This window comes from Pyrgilauda ruficollis, unplaced genomic scaffold, assembly GCF_017590135.1.
Source record: "Pyrgilauda ruficollis isolate IOZ18807 unplaced genomic scaffold, ASM1759013v1 scaffold20, whole genome shotgun sequence".
Classification (NCBI taxonomy): domain Eukaryota; kingdom Metazoa; phylum Chordata; class Aves; order Passeriformes; family Passeridae; genus Pyrgilauda; species Pyrgilauda ruficollis.
In genome coordinates this window covers 6478909-6491755 of record NW_024519207.1, presented here as the reverse complement: position 1 = coordinate 6491755, position 12847 = coordinate 6478909, and the positions used below count along the sequence as shown (strand labels likewise).

The window sequence follows — 12847 nt, the reverse complement described above, 5'->3', positions numbered from 1 at the left end:
GTTGTATCATACAAGCTACAACAACCTTTCTGAATTACACTCAGAATTTTGTGTTGTTTGTTTGTAACGTACTGGGAAGTGATGGAAAAGGAGAAGTTTAAGTCCAGTTCCTGCATTTAGCTCAACCTTCAGTTCAGCTACAAAAATATACATTACTGCTGTTTCAAAGGATACCGACAGCACACTGCGTTCAAGTCTGTTCAGAAGTGATTTGTGAATTGCTCATGTTCCACCACAGACCCACACTGACTAAGCACATTGTCCTGTTTCTCACTGTATTTTACTTAATTATTATGATTGTCAAAACATTATAATAATAAAAAACATTTTGGAGTAAATACAGAAAAATGTTTTTCGATTTGATTTATTTTCATAATAAACCAATTAAAAATACAAAAGAAGGACCCAAGGTTCAATGGGCTCCATCATTTAAAAATTTGTCTTTAAATACAAAGTCACTCAGTAATATGAATACATATAACATTAGACCTCTAAACATAACGATCTTATTGATCTTATTTGCATCTATCAAAAATTTGTATGGAAAAAAATTAGCTGAAAAAACTTCCCTGCAACATTGAATATACAGTATTTACAATCAAAAACAAGAACTCTTAGCAGTATTAATCTCCAAAAACCTGCATAAATTGTATATATTTAATTTTCCTCCCCCCTTACAAAATAATCTGAAGTAGAAAGCAAGATTGTTAAGCTTCATAGTTGCAAAATGGCATGAAATATTTGCACCTGTAGTGATGCTGTTAGCTTCTGTAATTAAATATATCTGATGTTTTCATATAAAATATAGACATGGCATTGTCCATTTCTGGAATATATGTTTTGAGTACTCTCAATAGGAGTGTATATTCAATTTTGCACACACAAGAACTTGTGCTGCAAAAAATGCAAGAGGATACCTGGTTATTAAAGTCTAAAACTGATGTCATTCACTGATATGAAACAGATACTCGATCTTAAAAATTCAAACACATGGAATGAAACTGTCTTACTAAAACTATCTGCTGCTTCCAAAGGTGATACACATACAGATTAAACAGAAAAGGTTACAATAACATTACTGCAATGTAAATCAGCAACAGACTGACAACAAAATAAGAGAAGTTTGAAACTTTGGCCAACAACCTCAGGAGAAAGTCTTCATAGCATAAAAAGCATGTTCCTTCATGCCTGTACTTTGAAAAATGAGTAATATATAATTTTATTTATGATAACATTTAGCAATTAACAGAAAATCAAAACCATCCTAAAGCATGAATTCTAAGAATTAACTGCAGAAATTTAGTAGCTTTGCAACATCATGCTTCAGAATCAAATAATATATACATAACTGAAAAGGTCCCATCACATTTATGAAAATAATCATCCACAGGGTCTTTTTTTCTTTTTTAATTATTTAATTAGCAATACAAATTGGGTTCCAATGGCTCATTTTCTTGCTTCACTTGCACATCAGATGGGAAATTATTTGAACTGGACACTACCATCACAAACGGTTGCTGCTGGAATCTCTGCTCCGACTGCTCAGCATCTTCTACTTTGTCACTCTCCTCCTTTTCCTCTTCTTGTAGGCCAACCTGCTTCGTGTCCGGTGCTTTGATGACCGAAGTGATCACCGTGCCTGATGGCTGAGACACCACCTGTGAGCTGCTGGGCGAGAACGTCACCACGGGGGTGGTGGCACTGAAGGATGGAGATGAAGCCATGTTGACTGTTCCATTGCAAATTGTCTGCACGCTGCTGGTGAGCACCTGCTGAACTTGTGCTGGGCTCAGCACAATCGAGGAAGGAGGCGAGACTGGCTTCTGAGACTGTAGCATGATGTTTTCTTTAAGAACCGTCATGGGCTGGGAAGTAGGAATGGCTTGTAAAATGAATTTCTGTGCTGTTGTTACTGAGGCTGGATCTGTGCTGGCTATCACTGTAGTAAGAGGCACTGTCTGGAGTGTTACAGCATGCAGCTGCTGATTTCCAGGAGAAACAACCACTGGAACCTGGGTTGGAGTCTGCAAAGTCCTGCTAAGATTAGAGAAGATTATTGTATCAGAACACTTCTATGCTGAATTTAAAAAAAATAATTATAGATATACTACAGAAAAAAAAAAAAAACATTTGGCATCATAAACATTACATTTACCCAACATTTCCAAAAGAGGTAGTAGAGCCTCTCCTAAATAAACAAGAACTGGACCTGACCCCTGAATTCAGCAAGATGATTCCCAAAGTAAAGGTACCCCACATGAACAATATTGCCATCACCAAGCTGCACAGCCTGCCTTTGAGACATTCAGTGGTTCATCAGGAAACCTAGAATCACATCCAAGACCTCTACCTCAAGCATTGACCAACATCAGAAGAGAGATTTGACATCCGTTTCAAAAATTGCACCAAGTAATTAATAAATCACAAGCCTAAGTCAGGCCTTGCTTGTCCTGACATCCACATATACATTTAACTGTATTCAAAAGTATCCACATGGTAGCAGTGTCTGGGCACAACCTTGCCACACTTCCAGGACACAGAGTTCTCTGTCTGCCAGGCTCACACACACCTTCTAGTAAAACAACTGATCAGAATCTGCTTCCAAAACATCATTTTAAGTTAGGAGTGATTCCATTTTTTGCAGGCTAATAGACTTGGATACTGTGTGACTGTCAATAGATGTAGAGCTCTGGGGACAACATTAGAGGATTAAGAGCTGTATTGCTGGAGTACCCAGTTACTGCAGTAGCTACACAGTGGTTACTTAAACGTGGCAACACACCCCAGCCACACAAATTAAAACAAAACAAAACCAAACCACCAGAAAACACAAACAGTTACCAGGAGAGGAAGAGAGGAAGGGTAACTGCTTTGAGACCCTGACACAGCTTGTTCCATACCACCGTGCCATGCTGTCTCTGGCAATCTTTCTTTTCTTCTGTTTGTCATGCAGAGTTCTCTCCAATCTTCTCTTCCATGTTTAGTCCTGCCTGCCCTCCTCCCCTTTAAACTCTCCCTTGTGTTTTCTCAAAAATAAAAAAAATAGCTATCTCCACCTCCTAGCTTATTTCTACCCCTGCTGAAATCACTTTAGATGGAAAGCAATTTACTGTCAATGTTCATACTTGCACAGCAATGCCTGCTGTTCTTTCTAAAGACTGGACCTCAGATATACTGTAAGGGTTGCCTGCCATACATCAACCATAGAATGTCCTTCATTCTACACTCCTTCTACCCATATAGAATTTATTTTTCACAGCTCTGTGTAAGTCTGCATTTCAACATTTAGCCACTGACCAGACCAATCTAATTCAGCATATTCAAAACTTCCATTGAAAACCATACTCTGGCTACCACAGTTGCAACAAAAAGCTTACCAAAGCAGGACTTAGGTGGTGCTGAAGCTACGGGACAATGTGGATGCAGATGCTGTTGCTGGTCATGGTCCAGCTGCACAGGGAGCTGCATTCCCCCTTTCTTAGTGCAGCAGCAGAGACAAGTACAGGAATATATGTAGAAGGTTTCTCATGTCCCACTCAGCACAGTCCTCCGGGAAAGGCCTCTAGCTGAGCTCCGAAAGCAGCTCCAGCAGGAGCAGGCCCAGTAACCCTGCTGGTATCAGGCTCAGAGCACGTGGGTGCTTCCCTGAGCATCCTCCAGCTGCCAGTCCTTCCTGCAGGCAATCTCTTCCCCAGATCACATAGGGCTTGGTAATATGAGAAACAAAATTTCCATCTGTAACTTTCTCTTCCTCCCAAGAAAGACAGTTGCAGTACCCAGCAGTGCTGCTACAGCAAACCAGCTCCAAATCCTTGCCAATGAGGCACCCACGCAGGTCTCATCACAGCAGCCATCATAACCATGACATAAAATTTGATGTGACTGACACTAGAATCAATCTTGAGCTCCTTTTTCACACAATGGAAAAAATCCCAAGGAAGAAGTTCATGGAAATGGGGCTGGTTGAAGGTGAAGCACCAGCTAGAGTGATTGTTTCTTTCTTTCAAACTTCTGGAGAACTTGGTGCTGGCACAGCAAATGCCAACAAGAAAGCCTAAAGCGCAAGGCTCAGAGTGACAGTACCAAGGCTCATACCAAGTCTCCTAAGGGTTATCAGTGCTAACTATTTTTTCCCCCAGCAATTCCTCTGGGGCCTTGACAGAAAAAACACTAATGTCTGTGTCAGAAGTAGCAACAGGACGAGGGCAGCCACTAGGTTCTTTAAAAAACAAAAAAAGTAAACTACCAACAGTTAAATAAACTTGCAATAAAATCAAAATGTCAGATAGGTACAGCTCAACCCAGGAAAGTCTACAGAAACCAGCAATGTAAGTGGAACAGCTATGAAGGAGAGAAAGTATCAGAATAGATACCAAGCCAGTTCTTTAATCCGTGAAGAAACTAACCTGAGTTTGAAGGACTAAGAACAATGCAATAGCTGCAATTTTAAAAGCAGGGGCTAAAGCTGCTAGCCTGTGCTGGTATGCCCTCCAAGTATTATTACCTTGAAGCTACTTCCTTGTTCTTAGTTGTTTTGTAAAAATAAAAGCTGCTAGCTGCCAAGTGGCTCTGAAGGATAAGCTCAAAATGTGTGAACTGCATCTAATCAATGCAGGTATCTGCAAAGTACTAGGAGCAGCAGCTCTGAGAGACAAAACCAGACCATTTGTCTCAGCACACTCTAGTATCTTCATATTAGGCCATTTTATTTCTCTTGAAAGGCAGTCCCATGCCTGATGTTTACTCCAGATGCATTGTCTTCTCCATCAGCCAAGATACAAATATATGATACATATGTATATCAACTTGTACATACATGTATATGCATACACACACAGGGTGTGCTTGCTACCTGCATGCAGCAGGTAGCTGTACAAGCACATCATAAATATTTATTTATGCTAATGGTAGCCAAGCAAGACTTTTGCCTTAGTTGTTAAACCTGATTACTAACTAAAAATTTATCTCCCTAAACAATTTGCCGTGAATACAATTGAAAAATATACAGCTTGGTTAATAGTTTTGTCTGTTTTACAAAAAAAAAAGTACACAATAATTAAGGTGATTTATTAACACTGGGCTACACTGTTTTAGGTGTTTTTAAGTCTATATTTTGCTATGTTCCTGCATTTCACTAGCATTTCTAACAGCCTTTCTTCTCTAAGGTACAAATCTTTTGGGTGATTATTTTAAAAGTTGCCACTGAGGTTTCAAAAAGAACAAGAACATTGAGCAACAGCAATGGAAAGGAAATTCTGCCATTCTGAGAAAAGAATGTCAAAAATTCTGAAGTCATTTTAGCTTGGCAGAAAATGATCATCTATTTCTTGGGCCATTTTTTACTGTTAATGGCCTAGAATTGTGCAATATCTTATTAGCTCATCAAGAGATAAATAGTGACAGCCAAGAAAAACAAGTTTATTTATGGTAATTTATGTGACATTTATGAGATGGAGAAGATACCAAAAATATTGAAGCTGCAAGCCAAGGTAAACCAAGTATTTCACAGCACAGTAATAAAATGAAACAAAGCAATATTAAGACATACATAGAGAGAGGTAAGAGAGGACAGAAGCAGAGGACTCTCAATGTGTCCTTTTTACTGAACCACAAAGTCTAACAGTCTTCTTTCCAGAATTTTTCAAAACTGCCCAGTCACCTGAATTAAAACAAGCTGTGAAACCTCCACCTCTTTCAGCAGTGCCAAAGACACGGAAAGAGAGCTCCTATAGGTATCTTCTTATTGTGCAGAAACAAAATTAAACTGATTACGTGACACTATAGTAATTTCTGTCAATAAACAGCCACCTTCTTGCATATCTCAGAAATTAAATCAGAAGTGGGCTTAAGAAAAGGTCTTCTTCAGCTGCAGGAAAATCAAAATGTTTGGTAAGAAGCAAAGTCTTTGCTGTGATAGAAGTTGTTCATATTGGAAATGTGTTCTGAGAAACACACCCTCTTGTAAGCTAAATCACAGTTTCTTGTAGAAGCCCACTGAGTCTATTTCTGACCAGCACCTCCCTCAGGAAGGACATTTTTCTCACCAACATGCAACCTGGATTGCAGTCAAGCCTTCACTTAAGAGATTACAGAGATGAGCTCTTTGTAACAGTCCCGTTTCCCTTCCTTTGGGGAAGGCAATGGCAGCAGTGAGCCAGATCCAACAATACCTACTAGTCAGTGTGCTGGAGAGCTTTTAAGCCTGCAGCTTGCCTTTGGAGCAGTGACAGAACACTGCTGCCTAACTCCAAACAGAAGCGAAGCACGTGCACTGATGGTGGCCGATCAAAGGAAGGTCTTCAGAAGCTGCTTCTGATTATTTGCAAGTCTACACCTGGCATCATCCTCTTTTGCCCATGTTCCCCATCAAGTCCCAGGGAGCCCTAGGGAGCCCTTTACCAAGACTTACACCTGTGATGGTTTTTATCAGGAGACCTGTAGAAATGGCACAGGAGTGATGGGCTACAACACCAGCAGACATCATGCAGATGGGACTCTTGCTCTCATTCAAGAAAAAAGGACTGAAAGCAGATGGTCAATGCAAAGTCTCAGGACAGTGCCAGACTGGTTCCCTGTGTCTGTGGGGTTATGTGAGCTCGAGCAAAGCCAATAGAGACAGGGTGTGAAGGATGATTACAGAAAATAATGCTGACGTTCACTGTGCAACTTACACAAGACAATGTCTATATAAGGTATGAGATGAAGACACTTCATTTGAAATAGCAGCTGTAATCACTTTTTCAGAGTTTATAAACTCCTGCTAGACAATTATTTTTTTTTTCAGCATCAGCATTGCTGCAGTCAGACCACCAAAGCATCACAGTCTGGACACAGAAAGAGATTATGGAACAACAGCAGAAAGCATGTGTTTGCTTGGGTACACATGGCTTTCAAAGGCAATTGACTCTGCTTACTGGGACCAATACACGGTGTTGGTGAATTCTTGGCTTCATCACTGTTCTTACTCAGAATGCTCATGCCCTGAAAAAACATGATTCACATTCAGCTACTTCCTCTTGAATCTGGATCCTGCCACTGTAATCCATGCTTGTGTCACCTTCAGAAGTAATCTTCTACCTTGAGTGTTGCAAAAAGATCAAGACAAAAACTGTGGCTGATTCATCACGTCGAGGTTCTCCCATTCAGAAGTGAACACAGAGAGCATATCCCATTATCTCTGTGGCCTGTATTAGGTTTCCCCCAGCCACAGAACTGAGTCAGGATTCTGGTCTTCTAATGTGCTCTGTCCAAGCTACCACAATGACAACTTGCAAGTACAGAAGGGAAACAGCAAGCTGAATTTTGACAGAAACAGATTAGAACCTGAAGTGTGCGACAACATTGCACAGGGTTTGTCAGAAGTCAGCTAATTGCAAGTTTCTTGGCATATAGAGCTGCCAGCTAGAAGGTTCAGCCACGTCCCGTACAGCCAACAGCAGAGACAGACATATAAATTAAAATTACTCCCTACATGATATTCTCTGAACCGTAAGTAATATAATAATCTCTTTTCCCTCCATCTCAAATCACTACTACTCTACATTAAAGGTAAATGCAAAAGCATCTGTCTTTATTTGCAGTCCTCATGATTTAAGGGAGAAATTTACTTGTCCAAACACGGACACCTTTCAGGCCTGTAGGATACCCTAGGTAAGGTAAGTCACTAGCCCAACACGAGAGGTGCACTTTGTGCAGCAACAGAAAGGATTTTTCTTTCAACAAAAGCAATTTTATTGCTCAAAGTGAGCCAATGTATGCAGAGCTGAATCCCAGGCCAGTGCCTCCTAATTCCAAGGCCAAACACAATTACTCAAATAATCCAAGTATTCTGGTTAACCTGTGTCCATTATTCTGGTTTAAACAGAATAATTTTACAAACATGAAATTCAAAGAAACCTTTTTTTCCTCATAAAAGCTGGCTCATTGGAAAAAGTAAGCAATGAAATTATCATCCAGAGAGGCATTTTTGGTTTTGTCTTTTCACTGGAAACATGTGGTGCCAAACTCAGTTCTCAGTTGCATGACTGGAGTCTGCAGTTACTGTGCCTGCATACATCGAGCCAGAACAGTTAGACCTGCAGAACAGCAGTGTGTTTACAATTCCAAATATTCCCACTGGGGATACGACATGTTTTCCTCAGTCAGCAAAACCCAGTTTGCTTGACCTGACCCTGCTCCTGCCCTGTTTCCCAAGCCTCAGTTAGCACATCACAGTCTTTCTTTTTAAGCACTGGGGCTGAAGAAGAGACTTTTATCCTTTGTAACTAACACTTCTCCTTGTCTCCCTTTCATAGAGCAGCACCAAAACTTCTCCAAAAAGCACATCAAAAGCCATCCAAAAGCCAAGACCTTTCCACTTCAGAGTAAGATACAAGCTTTGTGCAGCTATAAATTAAGTCACTGCCTGTCTCGTGAAGAGCCAACCATAGATTTACATCAACATGCCCATTCCTTTGAGAATTGCCAAGAGGCCTTGGGGAACTTGAGCCTTGGGCTGCTGCACTCTCCCAGTGATGCTTTGGGAGTGGTCTGTACCAGGCAGTGCTGCCTAGTGCAGGTCAGGGATGATGACACAAGCACTTCACAACAATCTTCAAATATGATTCTTTTACCAAGAACCTTAGCAGAGAAGATGCACGTTCAAACATTCTCTGAAGGCTATGGTTAAGTGTTAAGAAACCAATTGTTTTGACCTCAAAGATGCTCAATATTTTCTCTATTATTTTTTTCTTCTCACAACAGAAGAGAAGCAAATTGCTGCAGAGGAAAAAAAAAACATTTATTTTCATGAAGAAGAAGGGGTGAACATTTACCTGAGTAAAACTTTAGAAACTAAATTGCAAAAGACAAATTATATGGGTTCAAGATGTTCACACTTCAAGACAGAGCCCAACCATTAACTGGCATGCATAAGAAAACCTTTTGAAGATCATTACCAGATCCTGGTTGCTGTTTTGCCCAGACAATCTTGATTATTTACATGCCCCAGCCATTGAACAGCAATTGGCAACCAAAGCTGCTATTTGTCCTCATGCTTCCCACACTATAAAGTGGCTCCAACCACAACCCCACAGAGTGTGTGCATACATCAGAAGGTTTGTGAATTCTTAGTCTACAATGGTAGTCATACCTGCTGTACATTCTCAAATCATGCAGACCATTCATTTCAACCCTTACAGAAGCCCTGCTGCAGCAATTCAGAATGTGTACATTAATCTGCCTAAGATTTACAGCTGTCTGAACAAACTGTTTCAGCCTTATTATAAAATAAGACCTAAAACATATGCTCTGAAAAATATTCAGTATGTCATTCTACCTCAACTAACTATTTGAAGCTTACCTTTTGAAGCTGAGCAGAAATATATCTGTCATAAATTGTATTTTGAGAGCCTGAAATGGGCAGTGTCTATTGCACAGGACTCATCAGCACCTATTTTGCAGCATGTCCCAACTTGGTTAAAAGAACACCCAAAAAGTCTGGATTGTAGTTTTTATTTTCACTCTAACTGCTCAGACCCTTTAGTATAAACTTTCTTAATCAGCAGTACTTCTATACCATTCTGGAAAGGTTTGATGCTTCTGTTTGAACTTCTTCACTTTGCCATCTCGGCTAAGTACAGTTAGAGACTTCATGGAATAATGTTCTGGTTAAAAACAATGGATGTTAACCAACATAATACAGAATTCTAAGGACTTAAGGCTTCTGTTTCATCTGAGCTTCACACATGTATAATCTCTACTGTTTTTTCCCTTAGTTTATTACCCAAGCTCTGACTGGGAAATACTGTAATACAGTAACTGGGTGTCATAATGTCACTGAATAGTTTTCCAAATATTTGGCTGGACTTCTTGCCTGCCTTAAGTCTTAGAGATACTTCTATTTCTTGTTACCATTCCTTATAACATCTATACTACTGACAATGTTTGTGATCGATAATCGAGTGTAGGTCTATCCTAGAGCTATTTAACTCTGCAAATTGCTGAACTTTCCCCCTCTTCATGTTTAGCATTATTGTTTTGCTGACTTATATGGTTCAGTATAGCCTCAATTTTGTCTGTACTGCTTTCCTTTTACTATGTTGCCCTTGTCCATTTTTACAAGTAAATCCTGCTACCAAGGGGTAAGTGCAAAAGAGTCATGATGCTTAAGTGCTATGTAGTGTCAGCCAGCTGACTCATAAATGAAGCATGGAAGCATGACTGGCTCCCAAATGTCTGCAGATGCACAGCTCCCAAAGGATTAGTCTGTTAATTGTTTCCTACAATTGGAAGAACTTGTTCTTGTAACAGCAGCAAAATGCAAGAGCAGGTAATATGGAGCTTTTCCTTGTAACTGTGGACAATACAAAAGATGCAAAAGATGGCAAAAATTCTTACAAAGAAAAATTAAGAAGCAAGAAGGAAAATAATTGTGAAGACTCACCATGTATAATTCAAAACCAAGGACACTATTGTAAAAACAGACATGAAAACACAGCTTCTGCTGTGGGACAGAACTGACAATGTCACTTTTAAAGGGAAGTTGTATATTTTTCCTTTCTAAATGATATGCATCAGGCCTAACACCATGGAAAAGATGAGCTTCCCTCCACCAAAGGTAGTACAGTTATCTGTGTACCTGTCATGCTGTAGTAACTCTAAATTCCTAAGATAAGCCACAAAGACCTCATGTCACTTCAACCAAACTGGAAGACAAGCATTTCTTGGAAGTAAAACAAAGAATCAAGTCTATCTAGCCATCATCCAGTGAATTTATTATTATTCAAATATTTATTTTCTGTACATTTTCTTACCTTATATTCTGAACTGAGGAATTTAATGATTCATCTGGAACATTACTTGTTACAGCTGCTTGTCCTTCTGTGAGGGGCTGCAATGGCTGCATTACATGAACTGTCCGAAAAAGCTGAGTGGGCTGTACTGGCTGTGGAGATTGCATTGTCCTCAAAGCTTCTGAAGTCAAGCCAGGTGTCTGCTGCTGTACAACTTCTACTTGCTCCTTCAGCTTAGCAGGCTTCGAGTTTCCTGTTTTTACGACTGAGGCTGATCCTCCCTTTGTTCCTGCATTCGCAGACGCTCTAGTTCTGCTCGATTGGTTTCTGTTGGCCACAGCAGGTGAGAGCAGAGTTGAATCTGATGATTCAGTGCTAGGGCTGGCATCTTCATCATCAATATAGATGAGATCTTTTGGCATGTCTTTAAATTGATACACCAGGCGCTGACCTTCTACTTTAGCAAGGATTCCCCTTTGGTAATAGTATCTGTTTAAAGTGCACACACATCAAATTACACAGGTTTTCTGCCAAAAACAAAACAAAGCAACAAAACTCCCAGAAAATAAACACAGCACCAGCAAGTCAAAAACTTTTATGCGTCTAGTTTCTTCATTATAAAAAGTGACCAATTTAATAGTGTACTTTTTTCCTCAAACAACTTTTTTTTTTTTTACTGGTATTTTATGCCACCTTTTAACTTCAAACTTAGATAACTCTGAGGACAAAGAAAAGAACTCAATGACTTGGCAGATCTGCTATCAACTCACACTTTGTAAAAAAACTTTCAATTCTCCTTTTGACTCCTACGGTTCTTTCAGTAGTCTGAATTTGTGTTTGTTCACTAGTGAGCACAGGCAGACATTTTAGCTACAACAAAGTGAAAGAAACAGGGCAGGAGAGCCCTACTTCTGTTATGTTTACAAATTAGTAGGACAACTTGAAATTATGCAAGGGGAAATGAAAAAAAATGCATATGGCTCAGTTGGACAATTATCAGTCAGCTGATAAAACTGAAGCTCCATGGTTGTCTACTTATTTTGCACAGTTTTTTATGTATGAGAATACTCCCACCCTGACAGGCAGTGGCACACAATTCTATGTTTTAGAAATGTCTGTACACACAAGTTCAGAGAAGTGAAACCAGAACTGAATTCTAAAGCTGTATTTTCCATTGGAGATGGAATCGTGGGCAACAAGTAGAAATAACTTGATGAATAAACATGAATATTGGAGAGGTTTTTTCTGAAAATAGATTGAAATTTTGTGTAAAAGGTTTGCCCGACTTGAAATCTTCAGTCTCTTACTCATCTGTGTCTGACTGTGAAGATGCAGTTTTGCAGCAGTACTGAAAAAAGTCTATGCTGAAACTGAAGGTGACTGACTTGGAATTGAGGTTAGTGAGGGTTAATTTTAGTTAGCTAATTTATTTTGCTGAAATAACATTTTGATTTCCCAAACTAATAGAATACTAGATTTTTGTGTTATTCAAATTAGATGAGGCATATAATGCATACAAACATTAAAGCAACAAAAACAATCTACTATTAAAAATGCACATACCTGAGAGCTCTACCCATTGTTTCATAATTCATGTCAGGTTTGTTTTTGTGTTTTCCCCACAACCTGGACACAGCTTTGGAATCTACCAGTTTGAAAATGCCCTTCTCTCTTTGAGTCCATTTGATATACTTAGGACATGTTGCTTTGTCCTGGAGCAGTGCTAGTAAGAACTCCCAGAGATAAATTGTATTTCCTAGAATAAAAGAATTTCAGAAACAAAACAAAACAAACAAAAAACCAAACCAAACAAACAAACAAAAAAAACAAAGAAAAATTATTTGGCCATATTTTATTAATGATGCAAATAATCTTAAGAAGCTGGTATCTTTATAAAATACATTATAATAGATCATCAAGACTAGGAAATAGTGATGGAAGGACATGGGAAGAGAAGTTATTATATAATCTTGTGAGTTATCATAATCTAGGTGTCCAAATACCCCAGCCACTCTGTAACCTACAGCCAGTGTTGGACCACCAACATTAGACAGCATTAATCACCAATGTGCACA

At 39.3% G+C, this 12847-nt stretch overlaps 1 protein-coding gene across 5 annotated transcripts in view; it reads right to left on the bottom strand.

Annotated features, from left to right (window-relative positions):
• Window positions 1-357: 357 nt before the first annotated feature.
• Window positions 358-12847, bottom strand: part of ELF1 (E74 like ETS transcription factor 1) — an 87118-nt gene continuing 74628 nt past the window's right edge. For 4 of the 5 annotated variants that reach the window (XM_041466963.1, XM_041466965.1, XM_041466964.1 and 1 more), the window contains exons 7-9: window positions 12336-12528; window positions 10794-11261; window positions 358-2037 (exon numbers count right to left, since the gene is read on the bottom strand). In XM_041466963.1, coding sequence (XP_041322897.1) covers window positions 1419-2037; window positions 10794-11261; window positions 12336-12528 — 1280 coding nt within the window. In that variant the 3' untranslated portion in view covers window positions 358-1418. The remainder of the gene's footprint in view (window positions 2038-10793; window positions 11262-12335; window positions 12529-12847) is intronic. The other variant, XM_041466967.1, reaches the window with a different exon arrangement.